Below are 23194 nucleotides of genomic sequence, written 5' to 3'. Positions count from 1 at the left end.
ACTAGATACTTTAGCCTTAATCATTATTAATAGATTAAGGACATACTACAAGCCAGTAAAGAAAGACTCTGTTTACTGTACATTACTTAATATAGCTACTCCACTCAAAACCAAATCCTCTGAATATTATTATACAAAAGTCTAACTGTTTTGCATGTAAATAGACATAAAAAGGTATACAATTCAAAATGAGTAGTTCTGGCCAAACAAGTATTCATAAGGGTTAACCAGAACATGTCATAATACATACACCCTCTTACCCCCTTCTCTGAAAAGAAAGCTGTGCTTAACTATTAATATCAGTCTGGCACACTATTTAGAAATTGCTATTTGCTGGCATTCAAACTGTTCTTTAATCAATTTCACGCCAAAACTGTTAGATTAAAAAAAAACATTAAGCTTATGAAGTACTTAGGTCAAAACACGGTAAAGCAGTACTTTGGAGGCAGGATCTGTTTTATACTACTGTCCTAACTGATGGCAGCTTCGCAACACTGATTTATCCACTGTTTATGGACACCACTCAGAAAATGAGACAACTGATAACATGTTCACCTAACCTCACTGTTCACGGCATGTAACCTTCCATCTTATATTACTGTACACTACCAAAAAGTCAAGGAAGAGCCATCTTCAATATACTTCCTGTGCAGTTCAGTAACCCAAAAAGTGATCATACACTCCGTAACTACACATGGGCAAACTGACCCCTAACTTTAGCTGACAGATGATAAGGGGTGGGTTCCAGTACAGCTCTTCAACACAAGAGCCTACCTTCTCTTCCAGCACACCTCCATCATTCACACACACCATTTTCCCACCGCATCAATGAGGCTAAATGATTTGGACTAGACCTAAGATTCAGCAGATAAGTCTGCCTCATTCATTGTCAGCTGAGCAGTGATCAGCACACCTTCACAGTATAAGTATTTTTATTTATATAATTTTTATAAATGTAATAAAAAAATTGCTATGTTATTCTGAGGAAGAATAGGAATCTTATTACCTGCATTACCAAACCATTTTTTATTAAAGTGTTCTTTTCCCAGTAACAACAAAAGTTCAGCAACATACAAATATCAAGTTATATAAGTGTAGACTTTCCATCTTTCTAAATGTTTCCTGTAATTCTTTTGCAGATCAGTTTTGATTCCAAGCATAATCAAGAACAACGTTTCCTTCCCTAACCTTGTATTTTCTAAAATAAGGTTTGCATATGGAACTGCCTGAACAAACTGTTCTAAATATACTTGTGGAGGACAGTGCTACGGCATAAGTGATCAAGAATCGAATTTTTGCATCTCTTATTCTGTTATTTTCTGGAATCTACTATTCCCCAGTTGAAATCCAAACATGTCAAAGTAACTAAGGATTCAACTACCCAAGATTATATTTTTTCAAAAAATACCAAAATAATGTGGGTTGGGTTTTTTTTTTTCCTATACCAGAATATTTCTTCAAGTTCCATACCTCCATGACATGAAGGAACCTGTCCTCAGAGGGTGGATGAGTAGCCTGTAAAATCCGCCAGATGTGCTGAGTCTCATCCAGCGACACCTCTAGCAGATCTCCTACCATCATTAGATCTTCTAGCTGAGCTTTTGCTCCAGGTGACAGCTCCAATACAGGGGGCTCCAGACTGCGAGGTACCAGTGGACTCTTCCGAGGCTGCTTCCTTGGAGTGCTAGAACCTTTCAGATGGAAGGCAAGTCATGTAAGGATAAAAGGAAGAGATCAAAACCAAAAGAAGTTACATACTTTTTACAACAACAATCTAAGGAGGGAAACAATCCCAAGCAAAAACATTGACGCAGGTTTATATATCAGACATCAGGAAACTAGCTGCAATGTAACTCTACCGTACCTTCTTACAAACAACATATCCTCTACAACTAGCACAGGTCACAGAGCGGTTTCCCTCCTTACTGACTGCTCATCCCAGCTGTCTGTTCAATTTTATCTCAGCAGATACAAAAGTAAATACCTTGAGAGCAGCTTTTAGAAGCAGACGAATATGCATGTTCAGCACAGAATGAGGGAGCAGTCCACATGTGTGTCACCACTTCCTCTGATTTAATGGGGATTTCCTCATCACAGAACAAATTGGGCTCCAAGCTGCTAGAAGATTTTACACTGGCATTGTCCTGAAAAAGACCCACAGAAAACATGCAACATCTGGATCCAGAAAATACCTACTTCAAAGTAAATTCTACTAAGACTGACCAGTCTGCTGTTCCTGAAACTCTACTTTGAAGTACCCCACCTGACACACCAAGACCATGTGCAAAAGGTACAAGTTACATCCCTACTTAAATAGTGGATGAACACAGCAACTGCAAAGACAGGTCAATAGATTTATAGCTAGTGCATGAGAAACACTGGACAGTTCTCCTCACTCTGCAGTTCCTAAAGTATGGTCTTCAGAAGACAACATAATGAAAAGAGGCTTACTGTTAGCCTACAAAGTTTTTCTTTGCTTGAAAAATTTAACTGCAAGACCATAAAGACTGGCATCTTTAGTAAAGCAGGAGTATACTGAGTAAATAATGGTTACTACAGAAAGAAATGATTAAAGATCTTACAGGCAAGGAAAAAACAGGGTGCTCCAGCACAGCAAATATCAACAGTGGCAAACAATCAAAGGTTGGCCTGGGATCAGGACTTTTATGGCAGTCTTGAACCATTTTAAGATGGGCCCAAACACTGAAATGAAGAGGGCTGTAAGAGGGCTTGAGACTACTGTGAATATTTCCCTGAACAGAATAATGATGGCATTGGCTTATGCTCAGCTCAATGCACTGTGTAGGATGGCTGCTTAACTTTTTAGAAGCATCACCCTCTGAAATGGGACAGATGCCTTCAGGTGCAGGTGGATCCATTAAGAGAAAAGAGATTAGGAATCTCTTATCAGTGGGAGCAGCTTTGCTTGATTTTGCATTACATTAGGCAGAGAATCCAGAGAAGGAACAAGCCCACCTAGTACTAACTTCTTCCTCTTCTTATTCACCCCTGCAGATGAAATTAATAAGGATAATCTCCTCAACCAGGTGTCTACTTCCACAGCACTTTCCAGAACTTAGCTACCCCATCATATTTGTGATGAAACTGGCCAACAGGTTAAACAAACTTAGCATGCCATGTAAGACTGAAACCTTTCAGAAAACAATATAAAACAAGAAGCTGGCTTAAAAGAAGAGAAAGGCTGTAGAGCAGTTATTGACAATATTTACCTGAAGATTAGCTGTGTGGGTCCCAAAATGGCCAACTCAGGAAATTGTACCACCCAGACACTGTCATTTCATGACATAAAAAGGGAGTTTAAGAATGGTAATCTCTCTCTGGCTTTCAGTTACACTCTTAAAAGGAAGTGAAGTACACACTAATGATTTCAGGACAGCACTAGAAGTGGGAAATTCAGATTCAAATCGCCCAGATGAAAAGGTAGAATACATTCAGAAAGAGGAAGATGTTTCTCCCTACATATTAAAGGCTGTCTCTCATACAGTATCTGGATATCATATTATACTAAAGGAAGTTCAGGGCCAATAGGTGAATTAATAAAAAGTTACCACCATTTGGTGGCCACAGGAAACAAAGGTGCAAAGAAATGAGAAAAAACATGAGAAAAAAAATGAAGGCAATTAAAGATGAAGAAATTTTACAGTAAATTTGACCAGTGAATCAGTCTGCTTATAAATCTTAGAACAAGTCTAGATATTGCACTCATAATGAAGTATTTGCTGGCAAGAATCATGTTTTAATTAGAAGAAACACAATATAATCAGACAGGCCTTTTCACATGTGTTTTTGTAACCACTGCTGTACTTCAGAAGTTTAAGAGCATGGTTTTGGATATACAGTCTCTGGACCCTTAGGGGATCCAAGGATTACTTCTACAACATCCACAAGAAGTTATTAAGAGCAAGTTCATACATCATAATCTATACACTTTTTTTTTTTAAAAACACATCACTCCACTGGAAAATGTTTACAGATCAAACTGAAAAAACCCAACCCTTGAAAGCCAAGTATAAAAATGATTAAACTTTGAGCAACTTTGCTATTTCTTTTGAACTTTGCTGCTTCTAGTTTAGACCTGAAGAATTTGGCTGCCTGAACATGTGTCTTCCATTCCAACCATGTTAGCTGACCTAACAGAAGACATTTCTGGTCCCTATCGGCTTTGCCTCCAACAGATTTTTACTTTCACAATTACATGTAGTGATGGACATCCAAATCAAAAGGGTTAAGCAACAGATTTTGAAATCATAACAACACAATCATTAAACAAACAAGATTACACTCCTGCAAAACCCTCCAATCCTGACAAGCATATGCCATCTTTCTTGACATATGCTTTATCACAGCCTCAGAAAATGCCACATCTTCCAGAAATGCCTTAGTATGATTCCTGATGCAAAGAACAGTTTGAAAATCTTTTTTTTAAAATATAAAACTAATTTAATTAAAAGCTGTGACATCCACTTGCAATACATTCTTGTTGACATTTCACATGGGACTAAGACACATGTCTGTATTTGCATAAAGCTGCTTAGAAACTAAATACTAAAAGAGATAGAGGCAAATCATACCTGGAAAATTTGCTGTCCATTTATAAACCAGAAAATCTGCCTTAGAAGAATTTATATGATCACACTGTCTTCTAACTTAGCATCTTTTAAAGTACATATGACACTATCCCTAAAAAGAAAACACTGCACAAGAACAAACATGGTTGTCTCTGCATGTATCAAAAAGGACAATTCAGAAGTTCTGAAGTGAAATACATCACACTGAAAACACCGTTATCTCTACAATTGCCTTTTCTCATGACAGTTCTTCTCTAATTAAAATATTTTAAAAATTTAACTGCAGCTACAATTTCTGAACTGAATCCAGACACTAATTTTACAACACGATCCACACATCTCATTCTGAGTATTTCCACACATTGAAAACTAAACGGATATTCCTTTATACGAGGGTTGAATAAAGAGAAAGGTATGGAAACTTGAAAGCAGCTCTGGCATCAGGAAACTTCTCACAGGGACACAGCTTTCAAAGACTAATTTTTTGCTGTAGCAAAAACTGTTGAACAACTCTCCATATAGACAGTTACTCATATTTATTCAGACAAAATCAAGAAGTACCTCTTCTGCAACAGGAGCCTGGGCAGAATGTACAGAGATAGTTTAAGATATGAAAAATATTCCAAAATAAATTGAATTAATAAAAACAAGTGTTCTGGATTAATTCCATGTAGACAAGCCACATTGGACTGCTTACCTTTATGTCATAGCCATACGTCTCTCTTATGTCTTCATCAGAGTCTGTCTCTTCATCATCATAATCCAAAGTCTGCCGTGGGGATGAGGACACACTCCCTATCACTCTGTTAAAGGCTGACTGCTGGAAACTAGTCAAGTGTCCCTGAAAGAAAAATGGAATATGGGAATGAAAGAGTAAAATTTCCAGAAAAATCTATAAAAAAGCTGAGTTATTGACAAAGAAAACAGTGGTTCTTTTGGCCTGAGGATAACTGCCTGGACAGTCACAGAAAAGCCTACTTACAGCAAGATGTGAAGAAACACAGGTAAATTTCCAAGGAAAAGGTTCTATTACATTTTATTTCTATGTTTATGAATAGTGACTAGAACAATCTAGATACTGCTGTTCAGTGCTACCAAATTACAGCCTGTGGTTGTACAAACTTCATCTTCATCATCTGATTACTGATCTCAATCTCAAGATGAAGAGGTCAGCAGTACAAGTACCAGTGTTCCCTACAGTCCTCGTCGAAATTTACTAACAAGACCCCAAATGCCTGAGAATGACAATCCATGAGAGATCGTAGATATCAAGATCTTCAATTCTGTCAAGAGAGAAATGGAATTTGGACACCAAAGCAGTCACCGCTTTACACATCTTCAGGCCCTTAGCCACCTGTTGTATCTGAACTGAGGTTTCTTACAAGCACCTTCAACAGTTGCTCTTGAGAGTGAGTACAAAGTACCAGGCCTGTTCCTGCAGCAGCCTGTAACTGACTGAAGCCAGCCACAGCCTGAGGAGCACTGAATTTTGGTCTAATTTTGGTCTAATTCTCAGCCTTTAACTGCCCTCCCTTCTCCCCCAAGCTTCTCCAAGAAAGATAAGGCATTTCAACACACTGAAGGACAAGCATGGTAAAGAGCAAGATATCCACATCCTCACCTGCAGGTCTGGGTTAGCTGCTGCTTTCTGTAGCTCTGCACTGATTATTTTCTCTGTTTTCTCCCGTGCTGCCTGCTCCACCATTCGTTGGCTGAGCACAGAAAGCTTAGCCAAAGCAGAGGACAACTCGTCAGTGGCCAAAGCCTGTCGCGCTCGGTCCTGCCAACTCATTGCACGTTCTGTCAAGCACTGCAACGCCTCCCCTTCCGGCAGCCGTACAGGCAGCTTCTGCAGGGACACCAGCAGAGACAGTATCGTCTCAAGCCGTGGCCTCCGGGAACGCATGCAAAGTGGACACAGAAACTTCACTTCTTTAGCCTGCCAACTAGAGCCCTTCTTCTGAGAACTTGTTTTGGGAAGGGGCACGCAGCCACTATGAAACCAGTCTTTGCACAGCTCACACTGTAGCATGAATCCACTAGCTGTTTTGCGGCAGACACAGAATTTGACTTCTTCGATCCGATCCACCATAGTCATCTTGGCCAGGTTAGCTGCCCTGAGAGCATGCATGGCTTCAATCTCCTTCTGTTCCCGCTCCTTGAATATAGCCACCTACGCAGCAAAGACAAAGAACAGCTCGTGACCTTCATAGCTAAGAGAGATCACATTTTATTAGCAATGTAGGGAAAAAAAACCCCACAATCACATAAAGAGATCTTCCTAGTTAAACTAGCCCAAAATTTAGGAATTATGGGATCTAATTAAAAGTTTAGGTAAAATACCTCTTTCTCAATTACTAATGACTCCCCCGAGTCCTTCTGACAGAGGTTCTATGTAAACTTTAGATAACTTTCTCCATATCTACAAAGTTTCTGAAGTTCATAATTATATCTGTCATACGGCCACCAGAAGAACAGGTTTTGACCCCAGGAAAAAAGTCAGAATCAGTTCCACCCATCTACCGAGACAATGCAGCTGAGCATTGTTTCAATGCTGTCTCATCACCAGGAACATCTGAGTGACCATATATCTCCCAAAGCAACTTGCATTTCCTCAGTGTCTCCATTCAAGTAACTATAACAGGGCATACTAAAGTAAAATAGACTGTGTATATGCCACATTAACGAGCCTGCATATATTTTCTTTGTTTCTAGAGAAACAGCAGCCACATGACACTAGGTTCTTCTCATAAGCTGCATCAATATCTTCCCAAGGAGAAATCAAATACAACATTCCCCCCCAGCTCAGTTTCCATGACCAAGCACTTACAGGCTGCCCTCAAAATCAACCTAACCAAATATGTCTTGGTACTGTTTAAGGTAGACCTGTGCCTCATTTCACATTGTTTTGATGGGATTTCAATAAATGTTAATATTAGATGAGCATTACAGATATTAACCCAAGAGCGTAAGTCTTACACATAGCCCAATACATACTAAATACCAGCACTTATACTCTGAACTGTGCTTCCCTCTACTTCCACTACAATTAACTGAACTACATTCTTGTGTCAAACATCATTATATTTGTTTTAGTGAGATTTATTTATCAGTTCTTGCATCAGATTTATACACAGATTAAACCCACGTATGAGGAGACACTACCTTTCATTGCTCCTTACCACAGCTGCAGTGTCCCTGGCCTCCTCCAGACCATCCTCCAGTTCACTTAAGGATTCCAAGTCAAGATCTTTCTCCTTTTCCTTCTCCATCAACTCCTTTGCCCTCTTCCGCCTATTCTTACTGCTCCCATAAACACCGATATCAGTTCGAGGGCTCAGAACCTGTAACCACAAAGAACTCTTAGACTGTCAGAGCCAAGGATGCCAAGAACAGAAGAAAGTTCTAATCTATAATGTTATCATTTCAGGGACACATACGAGAACATCTGATAAAGGAATTACAACAGAGTCATCAAAGCACAAAAAATACCCAGCAATCTAACACCTTTGATATCTGTCAATTAATACTAGGAAGAGAAGAAATAAACAGAAAATGATGCAAGTATTTCATACATATGGAATTTGAATGTAATCAGCACCAGAGTGATGTGGCAGGTCAACTTGAAAGCCACTGTGTTTTCATGATTAAATTACACAATCTATTCAGATTAAGCTATCATACATACAGTTAACTGAAATACTGTATACAGATATCAGTAGTTTAACATTCATTTCAAGTACTTTCATCAATTGCAAGTCAAAGATCTGCCATGATTCCGTATTTATGTCAGCAATTTTGTGGCTGAAATAAAACTGAAAAATATACGCTATAAGCCTTTTAATATCAAATATGAGAGGCTGCAAAGCACTTTTAAGGACAAGAATTAAATTTTAGGTCATCTTGATTAGTTGAAAGGCATACCTAAATATAAAATCTATACGGGAAAGTTCAAATTGGTACATTCTGGGAAATAGTCAAATGCAAAACCAGAACATATTAAATAACTGGTTAGGCAGAGAAAAAAATTTGGACCTAGAGTACAAAAACAAAACTGAACATCAACTGCCCCTATTGCAACATCAGTGTGATGATGTTGCAATAGGGCAAATCCCCTTGGGAAACATTAAACAGCAGTATCCCCTTTGAAACACAAGATGTAATTTACTGCACTTCATAAGGCACAAGGGAAGCCATAGTGAGAGCCATAGCCTGGTATTGGACATCACAGTAAAAGTGAAGACAAACCACAGAGAATAGCAACAAGATAAGAGTATGAAAAATTCAGCCTACAAGAAAGCGTTGAAAGAACTGGAATTGTTTCCCCTAGAAAAGGGAAGCCTGTCAAGTAGATATGATAAATCTTCAAACACATGAATGATTTTTATTAAAACAAAGACAATTACTATATTCACCGAAGTGAAATAAACAACAGTGGACTTATTTTATAAGCTGTTTAACTGTAAGAAAAATTATCTAATCTATTGTCTTAGAATTTAAATCATGGAGCAAGGGAAACATCCATCAATTAAAGACAGTTTCTATGACCATTTCAGGACTACATTTTTACACTTACACATTTACACTTACACAAAAAAATAAATCCTTTTCTTTCCCTCCCAAAAAGGAGAGTTTTAATACGTTTCTTCAAAAGTAACAGTTGAGATTGTCTATACATAAAACAAGACTAACCAAACATGGACTTTTTACCTTTTTCATTCTTTTCACCCAACAACAGCTGAAGTTTTTTATTCTATTCCATTATCAAAAGGAGCTGTAATCTACTGTAACTGAACCAGCTGTTCCCTCTAGACCACAGAGGACCATCAAGATCAGTTTCTGAAGGCTGACACAGAGGTCTTTGTTGCTCACCTGTAACAGACTGTAGCTTGAGTTCTTCTTCAGGAAGGTCCTTCCTGTGCGCTCTCTCCAGGCACGTGCTGCAGCTACCTGTGACTCCAGCTGTGGCAGAGCATCAAGACGCACTGGTATTGGGCGACCTTTGGCAGACAAGCTCTCCAGTTGCTCCAGATAGGCATAGTTGCTCCCATTCTGGGGTTAAAGAAATTTTTTTTAAGCCAACAATTTCACCACTATATCGGTGGCCAGCTTAATTTCAAGCCGTACACTATTTTTGTCACGGACGAAATAGAGTTCCATAGGAAAGGAAAGGAGGGCAAGTTTTCAATCTTAATGATATTTTAAAAAAACTCTCTCATACAGTTTTTGTTTTAACAGTCATTCTGACATGGCCAGCTGGCTTAGGGAGTAAGACAACATTCCATTTCTAGACTGTTGTCTTAAATGCTGTCTGCTTAACAGCAGGCTATTATATCTGAGAGTTGTACAGGGGCTGATGTGAAATCCACTGGGATTCTCACTTCAGTTCCTAACAAATACCTGATATAAGAATAGCAGTTGCAGTCCAGAGATCAACACCTAGAAATATCACAGAAACCATAACCTTTTTGGATCAAGTTATATGGGTAGACCAACAGAAGGGTAGGCTACTGAACCAACAATTTCATAACTTCATCTATTTCAGATAGAAAATTTTGGCCATCAGTGCCATTAAATCTTACACCATTTGGGGGAGAAAAAACAAACAGACAAAACATTTCCATAGCCAGCTCCAAAACTGAAGACCTGTGAGCAGAACATCTTCTGCTGCAGCTAAGTATTTCCAGTGAGAGCATGTGGAACAGTTTCAGTACCAAATACCCTTTGAGAGTTACATTTGTGTCATAATGAATTTGCTGGCTTTTACATCCCCCATGAAATGCATAAAAGGAAGCGAAATCAAAACTGGATAGCCAATGGGGAAACAGCAGCACAAAAAGAAATTTAAGCACATGAGCAATGGTAAGCACATTTAACAGCTATAGCAAAGCCTCCCTTCAGGTCACCTTTGTAGGTAGAGGGGCTAGAAGTAAACAACATGTCTAAATAAAAGGATGCAAGCAGAAGATTCCAGTCCCTGCTGTAACCCCTACCTGAATGGCCTCCACTTTGGCTGTCCAGTCTCTAGCCCGCTGCAGGGCTTCTTTCAGTGCCAGCACATTGGGCAGGTAAGCAGGGATGTTCTTTGCTTCATTCACGATGCCCTCCAGAGCCATCATACTTTGGCGTGGTCTAGAGTAAGAAAAACCCAATTCCAGCCTTCTCCCAAAATGCCAGCCAACTAAAGCCATAAATTTGACAGGCTGGTGATGCAACTTCATCACTACACTGCAGTGTAGCATGCCATGGCTCTATTCTTGGAGGGCGCTACTGGCTACCAAAGAACAGGAGAGGTGAGAAAGCTGATGAATTTTGCACAATCAAGTTCAAAAGAGCACAGCATCAGAACTCCTTAACATCAAGGAAGCTGTCTTGTGTAGCATACTCAGTGTTTTTTGTTGAGGGAGATGAACAGCAAGGACAGTAGCAACACTCGCAGCCTCCTATCACTGTGCAACATGACAGGGAATCAACTCTTCTGCAACTCATCAACAACTTCAAATCCAACTCTTGAGCAATCAAACTGCTGGGAGGTACAAACAAAAAGAAAAACCCAATGCCCTACAGCTTCAAAGCCCCTACCTTTTCACTATACTCTGGGGATTCTCAGCCTCTTTTGAGAAGTGTGTCACCTATAAGAACAATTTGCAAAGAAACACTCACCTGGCCTGCAGGCAGACCTTGGCCTTCTCCTCCCATCTCTCCGAGACTGTAAGCAGCTCCTGAAGCTCAGCCATGGCTTTCTCTACAGCATGGTGTGGTGCCAAGCCCACACCCGAGTCAATCAGCTTCTTCATCACATCCAGGGTGACCCTCTGGGGATCCAAGAGGGTGGACCTCACCTCATCCAGCCACCGTGCCTGCTGTAGCTCTTGCTTCAGCCTTGGCAGTTCAGGAAGTTCTACATAAAGGCCAGAGCCCATGTCTATCAACTCCTGCAGCTTGGAAGAGTCTGGGATCTCATCCATCATAGCTTCTTGAGCACGCTCATGAAATTCTTCAACATCATCAAGCAGATTCTGAAGTAACATACAGGAAAAACCACACATAGAATCAAAAGGGAAAGTTGACTGAGGGATCAGTCAGCTGTGAATTTGTATGTGATCATCACATAATCAGTCAGAGCTTCTAAACACAATGCCAGATAGTTGTCACAAACCATTAAGTCTGATACATATTAAGTAACAGACCATCTAAACTCATTTGGTGGCCTAATGTTTCATACATTAGGCACATTAGTTTCATCAGACTCTGCACCTAAAATAGTACAACTGCAACTGGCTACAGCTCCCAACGAAACAAGAGAATTAAGCACTGCCCGGTCAACATTAACTTTAAAATAGTGGGGGGAAGGGGGACTTGTACAAACAGATTGTCCTTTCAATCTAGTGTCAGAGGCATTACAGTAATGATGGTAATACACAACAAAACATGCTGAGGGGAAAGAACAAGCCAGAGTTGTATGAGGATGTGAATACCTAAAGATCATTAAAATAATGATGGTCAAGTTTGAAATCACCATTTCCTAAAGCAGGCCCACCACTTAAACACATCAGAGTTTTACTGCACAAAGGAAAGAAATGAAAATGAAAAACCCTCTAATGAAAGGAGACAATTTCAAACAAATCCAACTGCACTGCTGCAGTTGTCCTCATCCCTCAAGTTTTGGCACTGCAATGAAAAAAAAAAAAAAAATCAAAGACAGCAAACCGACAGGAAAGAATCACCGCAGGAGATTCATTCAAGGACATTCAACCAGTATACTCAATTGATTCACTCTTGAGTCTCTTACAAAAAGACAGGTATTTCTGAGAGCAAGTCGATAGCACAGTGAGGAGCAAACCTGCATTTCCTAACCCTTAGCTTACTGCCCTTTTTGTCTGATGCTGCTTTTCATAACTGTCTGGAAACCAGAAGGCATTTACAAAAAAGAACAAGATCCACATTCTAAAGATTTTGATTTAGGGAACATAATGCTGAATGCTTCATAGTGACAACAGTAAATTATTACAGTTTAATAATTATAATGTCTTTTGTGTTACAAAATACTCATCATCCAACATGACAATTATTTTGCAATTCATTATGATGTGTAATTGCATTCAAATGCCATGCTGAAAGTTAGTGAGTGCTTAGGCATAAATGATCATTATCCGACTTCATTCAGAAACTAAGAGATTACTGTCTGTAACCAATAAAATTATAATATTTATTTTATTGGCTAGTGATTACATTGATGCTTCAAGAACATACACATGCATAGACAGAGTACTTTAACAGAACCAGTTTCCTAAGACTGGGGGGCAGGGGAAAGAGAGACTAGTTGGGAGAAAATATTTAGACAAGAATACAGATTAAAGCTGTTAAAAGAGTTTACTGTATTCCTGCAGCTCTGTCATCTACAAATGTCTTAATTAGAAACAGATTTTAAATACGCTTGAAAAAAAAACTCTTTTGAGAAGAATGTTATAGGTCCATTAATAGATGATAAAATCTCGTTAATATGTACTAGTAAATATTTCTGGTTTGTATGTGGACAGAAGTGTAATAAAATCATCCTACGATATAAGGATGACGATACACCTTCCACTCTATTAGCTGCTGGGAAACACATTAAGGAACATCTTTGAAGGATAAAGATTAGCATCAACAGGCCTGGAAAACCTGCATCCTGGAGTCCTGTAGTTTTCTGAAAGTACTTGTTTTCAGCAACAACATGTCAACATCATAAAGAAAAGAAGAAGGTCCAATATAAAGTCTCTCTGTGATATCAACACTGAACTACCATGACAAAGTTAATACAGAACTCATGAATGAAGAAGGACATAACTAACACTAGTAAACACTTACAGAAAACAGGCCTTCTCAAAAAAACCTGACATGTTGTTACAAACTGTATGTTTGGTTATGTAGCAGTAGCTGCACATATGGTAATGTTTAGAATTTTAGGCCCCCAATCCAGCACTATAGAACATTCTTCTTAAAACTCTATCAACAGAGAACATCTGTGTTAGTAAATGGTTAACATACATCTCAAGAATCATTTCTCAAGGTGAAAAATCTTTATTAAGGATGTTTCTTGAAGGAGTTTTCTAGATGTTAGTTAGTAGGCGAGACACTATTTAACATTTCATCATCAGTGACAGAGAAACAAATTAAGATTGCTGCTGAAAACACTTGCTATGATACAGACTGCCAGCGTGATAAACGGTAATAGCAGCCAGGGGAATCAGTATGATCTGGATTACTTATTAGTCTAGATTCATTCAAAGACAGGGGCAAAGATATATATGAAGGACAAGAAATGCAGGCTGTGCATACAGATTAAGGGGACTATAACCTGGAAAGCAAGGCTGAGAAGTGTTTACAGAACAACTGTCAATGTGGTACTGCCTTCCCTCTCCCCTGAAGAAGCACACCAATATAACCTTCAGAAGTTTCTACAAAAATACACGAAGGGTAGGATTTAACTGGAAATTTCCACCATTATAGATAGCACTAATGATGCTGGAATAAGAATAACTGGTTCAGAGAGATAAAACCGGGCTGCCTGGACAGTGAGAGGTGGGGGGGATCTTTTATCTTGGTTTAGCTACAGTGAGACCACCACAATTGACAATGGTCCCTGCAACAGGCACCTTAAAAAATGTACACACAGTCACATAAAGGGCTGTTTGTTTGCCTAAATGCTGACTGCCATGTGCAATACCCCACACTGTCTGAGACTGCTACACAAGAGCTAAGGTACTCTTCCAAAATGGCAATGGAGGCCATGTGCAATATTTTAGAGCATCTCACAGGGCACTAGATATCCATGCTCAGGCTACCAAATTGAGCCCCACGTACTCAGCTGCTATGACTACGCTAGCATAAGTAAAAATGCCATCATTGTCCACTTAGAGATATTCTTGCAAATGAGCAGGAAATAACGTGTTACCATTCCATTACGGACAGACAGCAACACGACATCAGCAAAACTTCAATGACAACAGCAAGATTACCCAGTAAAGCAGGGAGACACTGAGGAAGATGCATCCAGGGTCTTTTACTCTCGTTCTTGAGGCCACAGGTATCATTGCAAAGTAGCTATTTGCTTTACATTAGAAGCTAGAAATGAAACACCCCATTCAATCCATCTCTGCCAGTGCAGGACTGATTCCTAAAGAAAAAAAGCCTTTCATCCTTTACAGGAGGCAACATTACCTGTTAAAAAAAAAAAAGCCCAAAACAAACCACCACAAAACCAGAACAAAGTAAAAAGCATGGCATTATCTGAGGAGCAGATGCAAACTTACCTTTACTTGTCGGGCCTGGCTGATAACGCAGGGCAAGCTAAACAACTGCTGTACAAATGCTTTAAGCTCCTCCATAGTTAGCTTGGTGCGTGTCCTTCCACTATCTTGGCTCTGTCTGCTGTATGAGTGGACATAATTAAACAATATTAGGTGAGAGAGAAGATGATGATCCCTGGATTTAATCCCAATGACAGAAAGCTATCAAGATTACTGAGAAATTACAAAAAAATTTAATCACTTGAGAACTCAAAAGAACCCCAAACTCCACAAGAATGCCAAAATCTTGAAAACTAAATTTAATGTAATTCTTCTCAGCACCTTTAAGAGAATTTACCCTGCTCCTCAGAGGTAGGAGTGTCTAGATGACTTTCAAATTGTTTGTTCGAAATAGGTAAAAGAACATAGCCCCCAAAAGCCTGCTTTGAGCAGCTGAAGAAGTTGACTGCCACGACAGGCACTGCAAGAAGTCTGAGATATGCAACAGCAACAAGCTCTGAGAAGAAGTCTTATTTTCTAGAGCACCCTCTTGTAGCGAGAGAACTGCGGAAACTGGCCTTGCAACAGGAGAAGACTGCTACTGAGTAGGACATGTTCTGCAAAGACACTTCCATTACATATCACTCGAAGCAAGTGTAACAAGCCTGCTGAATGCAGTAAAAGACTTAAGTGACACAATGCACAAATTAAACACTTAGTATACATATCCCTGGCGGTCACAACTTCACAAGCAGGAGATATTTTTAAACACTGAAGAGTTGTTCCCTGCTAACGAATCTACATTTTATTACTATAGAAACACTAAAGAAAAAATTCAATCTTTCAACCTAAGGACTTAAATATAATTGTAAAATTAAGATTAATGATCAAACATAATTACAGATTATCTAAAACTCAAAAGGAGAAAAAAGAATACTGCAGGCTTTGACTTGCTATGACAGACAGTGAGAAGTGGTGGCTGCACTTGGACCTGCTGTGCCTCCAATATTCCTGCACGAGAGTGGATGTGTGTGGCACTCCAAGAGACACCACTGCGGGGGGGTACGCTCTCCGAAACATCGCACCGCCATTCTGTTCCTAGTCCAACCATGGACTGCCACAGCACGAGGTGCTGCACAAGAAGATATGCCTGCCTACAGAAACTCACAACTTTCAACAGCGGGGAGAGATACAGGATTGGAACGTTGGACACATCTTCACAGCTGCAAGTTACCTATTTTTCAGGTTTATATCTAATCAGATGCGTAAGACACATTTTCTTTTGCTACATTTGACCATGAGCTTATTGCTGCTTTAATCCCTGCCAAATTGTTCTGTTTGAGCACTCATTTTTAATTTGCTTTTTTAATAACCTTATCCTTTGTGTAAATGTGATCCTTCTCAATGTATTAAATATGAGCATAAATGTTAAAGAAGCTGAACGTGACCTGTATATTTAAATTTCCTAACACTGTTCATCAGGATGGTTTCAAAATCTTTCTCTAATCTCAATTTTGTAACATATTGCTACTTACCATACAACAGCCCCCAAATGTATATACAAGACCTTCTTTTTTTTCCCCCCAAGGAATTCTTTCAGCTTTAGATCAGAGTCACCACTGCAAGTTGTCAAATCTTTCTACCCCTTCTGTTTCTTAGGATAGTGCTGGAAATCCACCACATAACTAACCGAAGGCAAGTCTGCTGAGAGAAGGCTGACACTCCAACAGCAGGAGAAAGAAGCAGCAACAGACCAGGAACACCTGGGAGCTACCAAAATAATTAAACTTCACTAGGAACAGGGCAATGCAAGCCCTGTAGCTTTGCCTCCCTCACCCAGACCAGAGTTCTAAGTGACCATACCTCTGTGGTAGTGTGATCCTACAAGCAATAAAAACCAAACAGGAGAGCGCCTTCTTTCCCCTTCAAATTCAACAAAAATGCTTCTCTATTTTATAATAGCTTTCCAATTACATCAGGTATTATACTCGGATCTGTGATGTAACTAACATTTCAGTGTTCAAATTCAAGCAATTATGATATGCATTATGATCTGCGTAGCAAAGTTGGGTATTATAATTAACAAGGTATTTACTTTTTAATCCCTCCCTTGAAAAGTCTTAAGCTATACACAAAAACTACAAATGTAAAAACCCCCAACCAACTACAAAGCCCAATCCTATACTCAACAGAGGAAACGAAAGCTATAAAAGTTTACCATACAACTGCTGGCACAAGAATTACGGTCACCTGGTCAAATTATTTTCTACGGGACTTTTATTCAGTGGACAGAATGGATAGAAGAAAGAACATGTTGCTGAAGGCAGGGGGACACATCCAGCAGATGGCTGAGGTAGGGCCAGGGGATGGAGTAACACTGAGGCAGCCACAGGCAAGGCAGGGAACATGGAGAACTAAGGGAGTCTAAACTGCCAGAAGTTACTGAGGCAAGCCACTACTTTTCAGCCACACATCACTGCCTCCTGTGGTCCTTCCCAAGAGTAAAAGACTGGCTCAAACTATGGACTGGTTTTGCTCTCTGCACTGTTATGCTCCCCAAGATCCTTTTGTCCCAGCTAATGCTGGCAAGACATAATTCTTTTGCATCTTCCAGTAACTCTACCTGCATCACAACACACTCTACAACTTGAGAGCAGCTGGCAAAATTGTAAGTATTTCTGAAAAATGCTGTACCAGAAGATACAACTGTGTTTGCCTCACCAACTGTAATTGGTATTTCTTACTTTTCAAGGATTTTGCTTTGCAATCCAATGTTTTAACAGATTCTCTTTTCATAGCTTTAAGCTATGTACTTAGCCATGTTACTTAAAATACAAAAATTCATGTCAAGACTTATTTTCATTATATTTTTTCTCCAGTTGTCTTTCCCTACAACTCTCCCACCGTCAGAGAATACCTGATCAGCAATCAAACACAGAACTTCTCCAAATAACTTCACATTTCAGTACATAAGTCAGCTGAAAAGTGTGTTTAACACATTCCAACTAAGTCCACTTTTTCGGCCCTTTGTGTCACTGTGTCACCCAACCCCCCAACCTCTCAATGAGTCACAGCACTAAGGGCAGAAACACTGAAAGTAGCAGGCAGTGAGATCTCAGGGTTCTTACATTTCCAGGTCCAGTCAAGTAACAAAACAGACAAATGGAAACTGTTGAAAAAATGCCTGTCCTACCTGTGTTTTTGCTTTTTACTCAGAAGCAGCTGTGCTACTGAAGCACAGGTCTCTGCTTCTTTCACAGCATCTCTGAGCCTGCGGAAAAGATCATTCTCCGGGTATTTCCTGTCTTCGGCATCCTCCAACATTACTCTCAGCTCAATCACATCTGTAATAACAGTACATAAATAATTTGTATGCAAAAACAAAAGAGATTTTACACTGGCTCAAAGGCCTTCAATCAATGTTCCAACAGGCTAGATTAATTAGAAATGCACAATGATGAGTTGCACTGCACTCTCAGATCAGCTCTTTTTTTTTTCCCCACTAAACATACACAGTGCTTCTCTCATTAAATGAGAACACAGAACAAATGTAGGAGTCTCAGGACATCCTACTATGAACAATAGAAGTCTGACCTTTCTTGTGGTTGAGATTGGCAGACAGAGCCTCTGTAACTCTACTGACCCAAGTGTCATAAGACTGTGCTCTAACTTTCACTCCATACAGCAAAGAAGGAAGGTCTTCTAGTGGGTACCGGTACCTATAGATATGGAAGGAAAATACAGAAAGAGTACTAATGCCCATACAAAAGCCAGGACATTGCTTACATTGAGTTTTCCCAGCTACAACAAGGCCAGAAAGACAGAACATGTATAGTATCTGCTGCCTCGGAACCAAGAAACAAGCAAAGAGGATAAAAATACTCCTTAAAATAAAGGAAGAGAGAAGTATGGCCAAATGTATTTGGTCACTGGTCTCCAGCAAACTACTGGATAGGGAAGAAAAGTGGGGAAAAAAAAAATCCTGTGTACCTTAGACACTTCTTCTGCATGGGACATGGACATAAATCAGATGGATGGTATAAGCATACCAGACGCTCAGGATTACAGGAACATGTAAGAGCTGACAAGAAGCACGTGGTTCTGCAAGCTGTGCACTGACGCTCATCATCTGGAACCAGTTCAAACACCTCTTCTTCAGACATCAACACTCCCTAACAAAAAAAATTAAGTCACTTGCTAAAAAACTCTAAAATCCAGGCAGGGGGAGGGGAAAGCAAAAGTTCTTCTGCAGCAAAGTAAGAGTTGTCTTTTATTACTCACCATCTGCACAACAGACTCCCTTAACCTTGTCTCTTCCTCTATCATTAGAGTCATCTCCTTGCAGACCATGGCAGCTAGCCCAACATCCAAACACTCTGGATCTGCAGCCATCTTGAAGATTAGCTCTTCATGGGAGAAAACACAGTGACGTCCTAGCCTTCGGTAATGACTCACACACTGACGTCCAATGGGAAGCTACAAAAAAACCAACAACTATCATTCTGAGAAAAGACATCACAAGATTATCTCTTAGCTGCCCCTCTTCTTCCTTTGACAAAAACTGGAAAAAGACTAAGAGAGTCGTATCTTATCGGACAGAGCCAATTCTAACAACCTTAAATCATGTCACAGATGATGACAAAAAGGATATCCATTGTGGGGGGATGCCCATCTGCCATAACTTTATGTGTCTAACTTTCAGACACAAGTTTAATAGTTGTCCTAAGCTCTTTTTACTTCCAGTGGAAAGAATCTGGCACCAAAAAGAAGTCATATGGTCAATGCTAAGGTGAATGCATTGCCCTCTGGGTATTACTGTGCTTGGACAAACATTTAACACAAGATGTCTAGAGTTAACCAAAATTGATATCACTCATTTTGTGCCTTTTAAATCAAGAGAAATAAAATGGTAGATGACTTTGCTACACAGATTTCCAGATTCATTTTGCATAAGCAAAGGAAATTTCACATGGCTGGTGTGAATTTAGCAGTTTTTCAGAGGCTATATGCAGATTACATCATGAGCACAGGAGAAAAAAGAACACTGACACACTGTCAATCCTGCAGATAATTTTTCTGATGAATTAATAAAATTCTCTGATAAAGGACTAAAATTCTTATTTGAAGGTAACAAAAAAACAAGTTAAGAGAGATAAACTACAGATGAGATAGTAACTTCCAACTGTAAACCCTAGATAGTGATAGGACACACTTTTGACAACTTACTGAAGAATCCACATAAGCTATGCTCTGATGTGGCATGGCTATTAGAACAAGCACTAATATGATTAAGAGGTGGAATGAGCTGGCACAAAAGGAGAACAAAAGACTGTTAGATGCCTACCTCCAACATTCAAATGACAGCAGCTGTTCAAGACACTACATTAATCTGTATCAAATTCAAAAAGAGGCATCACAGAAATACTAGCTAAAGGTACTGTGAGATGTCACTTCTTGGTTGGATCAATGCTTAAAAAAGATCACATGCCAAAGTAAAAGACCACATGCCAAAGTTTCAGCTTGAAGCTACTTAAAATTATGTGCTCAAAATTATTTTGTGTAATGAAAACTCACATCAGTCTTTAACTGTTGTACCAGGAACTATAAACATAAAACATACTATGTAACTTAAAAGACTATTCTTCAGATAATGAAGTTACTAACACACTCCTTGCGAAGGTCACCTAGCAGAGACATAGCAAACATATACAAAAACAACAGACCCAGTCAGCAGTGCAGAAGTTCACAGCTTCAGCAAAGTTATATCCCTGGTTAAATCCAGAGTGATAGGCACGAGGAAAGGTCACAACAAACTCGCCAGCACACTGATTGGTCCTGTATACCTAATACAAGTGAAGAAAAAAAAAAAAAAAGAAAAAATGTGAAACTTGCAACAGCGTTTAAGACACGTAATTACAAGACATTTGAACACCATTTTCTTTACCCATAGAACACCACAGGCAACAGAGCCACCCCAAAAGTGGTAAGGATTGGTTCTGTCTTCTTAAAGTGAATCCTCAATTTACAGCTTTACTCAAAAAAGCTGAATATATAAGCCAGCAGCTGAAAATTCTTTTTATGAATCCCAAAAGGGATGTTTCTCTATCATCATTTAATCCATCGCACCACAAAGCGCAAAAGCTTCTGGAAACAGTTTATGGTTTGCTTTGTTGGGGTATTTGCCAGGGAAGCAATTTATCCTAAGACAAAAGCAAATGATAGTGACTGCTGCTTAAAGGTCTGCAGTCAATTATGTTTGGTCAAAAAAGCATTTTCTAATGCTAGGATTTCTACTGAATATAAGAGAAGTATTTTGCTGTCAAAAGATATTAAAAGCATTTCTCAGACAAACTTGCTGCTATGGCAGGGTGGGTTTTTTTTAATTAAAAATTAACTGTAACACAATGTAGACTTGTTCTATATGATGTTTTACATAAGAAGCTTGGAACACTCACTTCTGATATAAGATACTTTAAATTGCATGGTGAGTCTAGGGAAGATTCTAGAAAATAGCTTTAAAAACCACCCCATAACTAATGAATTGAATATGCAAATGTCCACCATAAAAAATTCTTCAGAGTTATGCCAAACCATTGTTACACAAATCTGGCACAGAATGAAAAAAACGGAGAGCACATAGGAGTACTTATGTAAAAAATGCTCATGTGCTACTCACTGGTACACCATGTTCCATCAGCACATTGGGGTTCATAATAGTGACCAGCTGATGCAGGAGATCAGGCTGGGATTCAAATAGCTCAGGAGCCAATTCCTTCATCACATCTTCTAGCTGCTCTGCTGCATGAGAGGGCACGCCATACCATGTCTTCGGCTCTCCCCTAACAAAACACAACCACAGTAATAAACACATTACTTAAAGGAAAGCAGTGGTGCCACCCAACTGCTAAGTACACCTCAAATCTAGCACCACTGGCCACACAAGCCAAATACTTTGCATATAGACATAAAAATGTGTTTAATCAACCACCATCTTCTACAGGATGTACCATTCCAATCTGAAAAATCAATTACACTACAACACAATTCTCAACATACCTGACAGCAGATTTACCATGACAAGCCTAATGTGGAAGATAATTGTCATTTACCATGCTCTAAAGGGATAAAATGGGCAATTATTTTCCTTTAGGAAGAAGAAAGTAAGTTTAACAAGCAAAACCTTGGTCATCACAGCTAACGTTTAAGAGAAGAGAGAGCATGGTACTCTTTCACTCACTCAATTAGGCTTGCAGTAGTCATATTCCTGAAACCAATGGAATAGTACACCAGCTAAGCATAAGTGGAAAGAATAAAACACGAGTGCAATGAAATATCAGCAATCCTTCTAATATACATAACTAATTACTAAAAACCAATGGTCCATTGGACTCTTAAGATAAAAAATGCCTAAAATCATGAATTAGTTACGTATGAGGAAAGAAAAAGATTAACAAGATCAAAACTTAATAGAAAATTACTTGAGAACATATTACTCCAGTCCTTCCAGTCCTGTCTTAACCAAAATAAACTGTAAGGCTGAGATTTATTTTTTAATTCTATTTTATTAAGAAGTACAAGCAGTAGTCTGCTGAAATATCTGAAACTGTTCACATAGCACTATTTAACTCTATTAACAATCTTGTCACCAACCATCCCAAGAGTTAAATGAGGCACAGTGCAACATTTTCTGTGGTTCCCACAGGCTTCAGTGACACCTGCTGGTAGGACACAGCTAGTAAACCCCAGTAAATTACTACTACTCTGCATCTGGGCTGCTGGAATTCACCAGCTGACAAAAAACCCCCACATACTGATCTAGTTAATACATGCTGAAGACAGTAACTGAACTCAAAACAAAATTAATTCCTCTCCTAGGCCTATGGATCAGATCTTAATAGCAAACGTGCTTCTCCAGAAATGTGCAATCACAGTCTAAAGGCTATCAACTCATCCTTACATAACGTACAACAAATTCTGTTCTAACCCCACAGCTTCCCCCTCCTACCCCTCTGCTCCATCCACTGTGACTGAGCTTGGTGAACAGGGAAGACTGCAATGCAAATAGTTAATCTGTCATGATTTCTCTTTTCAAACACAAAAGCTGAACTCCAGAACACTTCTAGGATTGTTCTGAAAGTCAGAATTGCTTTCAAATTTCTCTTCTCTTAACTCGGAGTATTTCTGTGTATACATAGATCTGCCGCTGAACTTTCACCTCTAATGCCTGTGTAAGCCACTTCCAGCATAGGGGCATATCAGCTTTAAATCATAAAGCAGTGAAACAGTGAACTGCAACTCAGTTCAAAACCAAAAGCTTTCTTAGAAAAGATGTCA

General features: G+C 39.3%; 1 protein-coding gene across 2 annotated transcripts in view; it reads right to left on the bottom strand.

The window, feature by feature from the left end:
- The window catches only part of KDM5A (lysine demethylase 5A), a 51965-nt gene that overhangs the window by 6030 nt on the left and 22741 nt on the right, over positions 1–23194 (bottom strand). The window contains exons 12-26 of one of the 2 annotated variants that reach the window (XM_074826170.1): positions 21537–21699; positions 20584–20703; positions 19142–19336; positions 18851–19032; positions 18455–18579; positions 18054–18204; positions 14885–15002; positions 11253–11608; positions 10583–10721; positions 9462–9641; positions 7772–7933; positions 6211–6762; positions 5287–5430; positions 1985–2144; positions 1471–1691 (exon numbers count right to left, since the gene is read on the bottom strand). In XM_074826170.1, coding sequence (XP_074682271.1) covers positions 1471–1691; positions 1985–2144; positions 5287–5430; positions 6211–6762; positions 7772–7933; positions 9462–9641; positions 10583–10721; positions 11253–11608; positions 14885–15002; positions 18054–18204; positions 18455–18579; positions 18851–19032; positions 19142–19336; positions 20584–20703; positions 21537–21699 — 2968 coding nt within the window. Of the gene's footprint in view, positions 1–1470; positions 1692–1984; positions 2145–3230; positions 3291–5286; positions 5431–6210; positions 6763–7771; positions 7934–9461; positions 9642–10582; positions 10722–11252; positions 11609–14884; positions 15003–18053; positions 18205–18454; positions 18580–18850; positions 19033–19141; positions 19337–20583; positions 20704–21536; positions 21700–23194 lie in introns of those variants that run through there. The other variant, XM_074826171.1, reaches the window with a different exon arrangement.

This window comes from Strix aluco, chromosome 5, assembly GCF_031877795.1.
Source record: "Strix aluco isolate bStrAlu1 chromosome 5, bStrAlu1.hap1, whole genome shotgun sequence".
Taxonomy (NCBI): Eukaryota; Metazoa; Chordata; class Aves; order Strigiformes; family Strigidae; genus Strix; species Strix aluco.
Note: the sequence above shows the minus strand (reverse complement) of the source record. Positions and strands in the feature narration are given on the sequence as shown.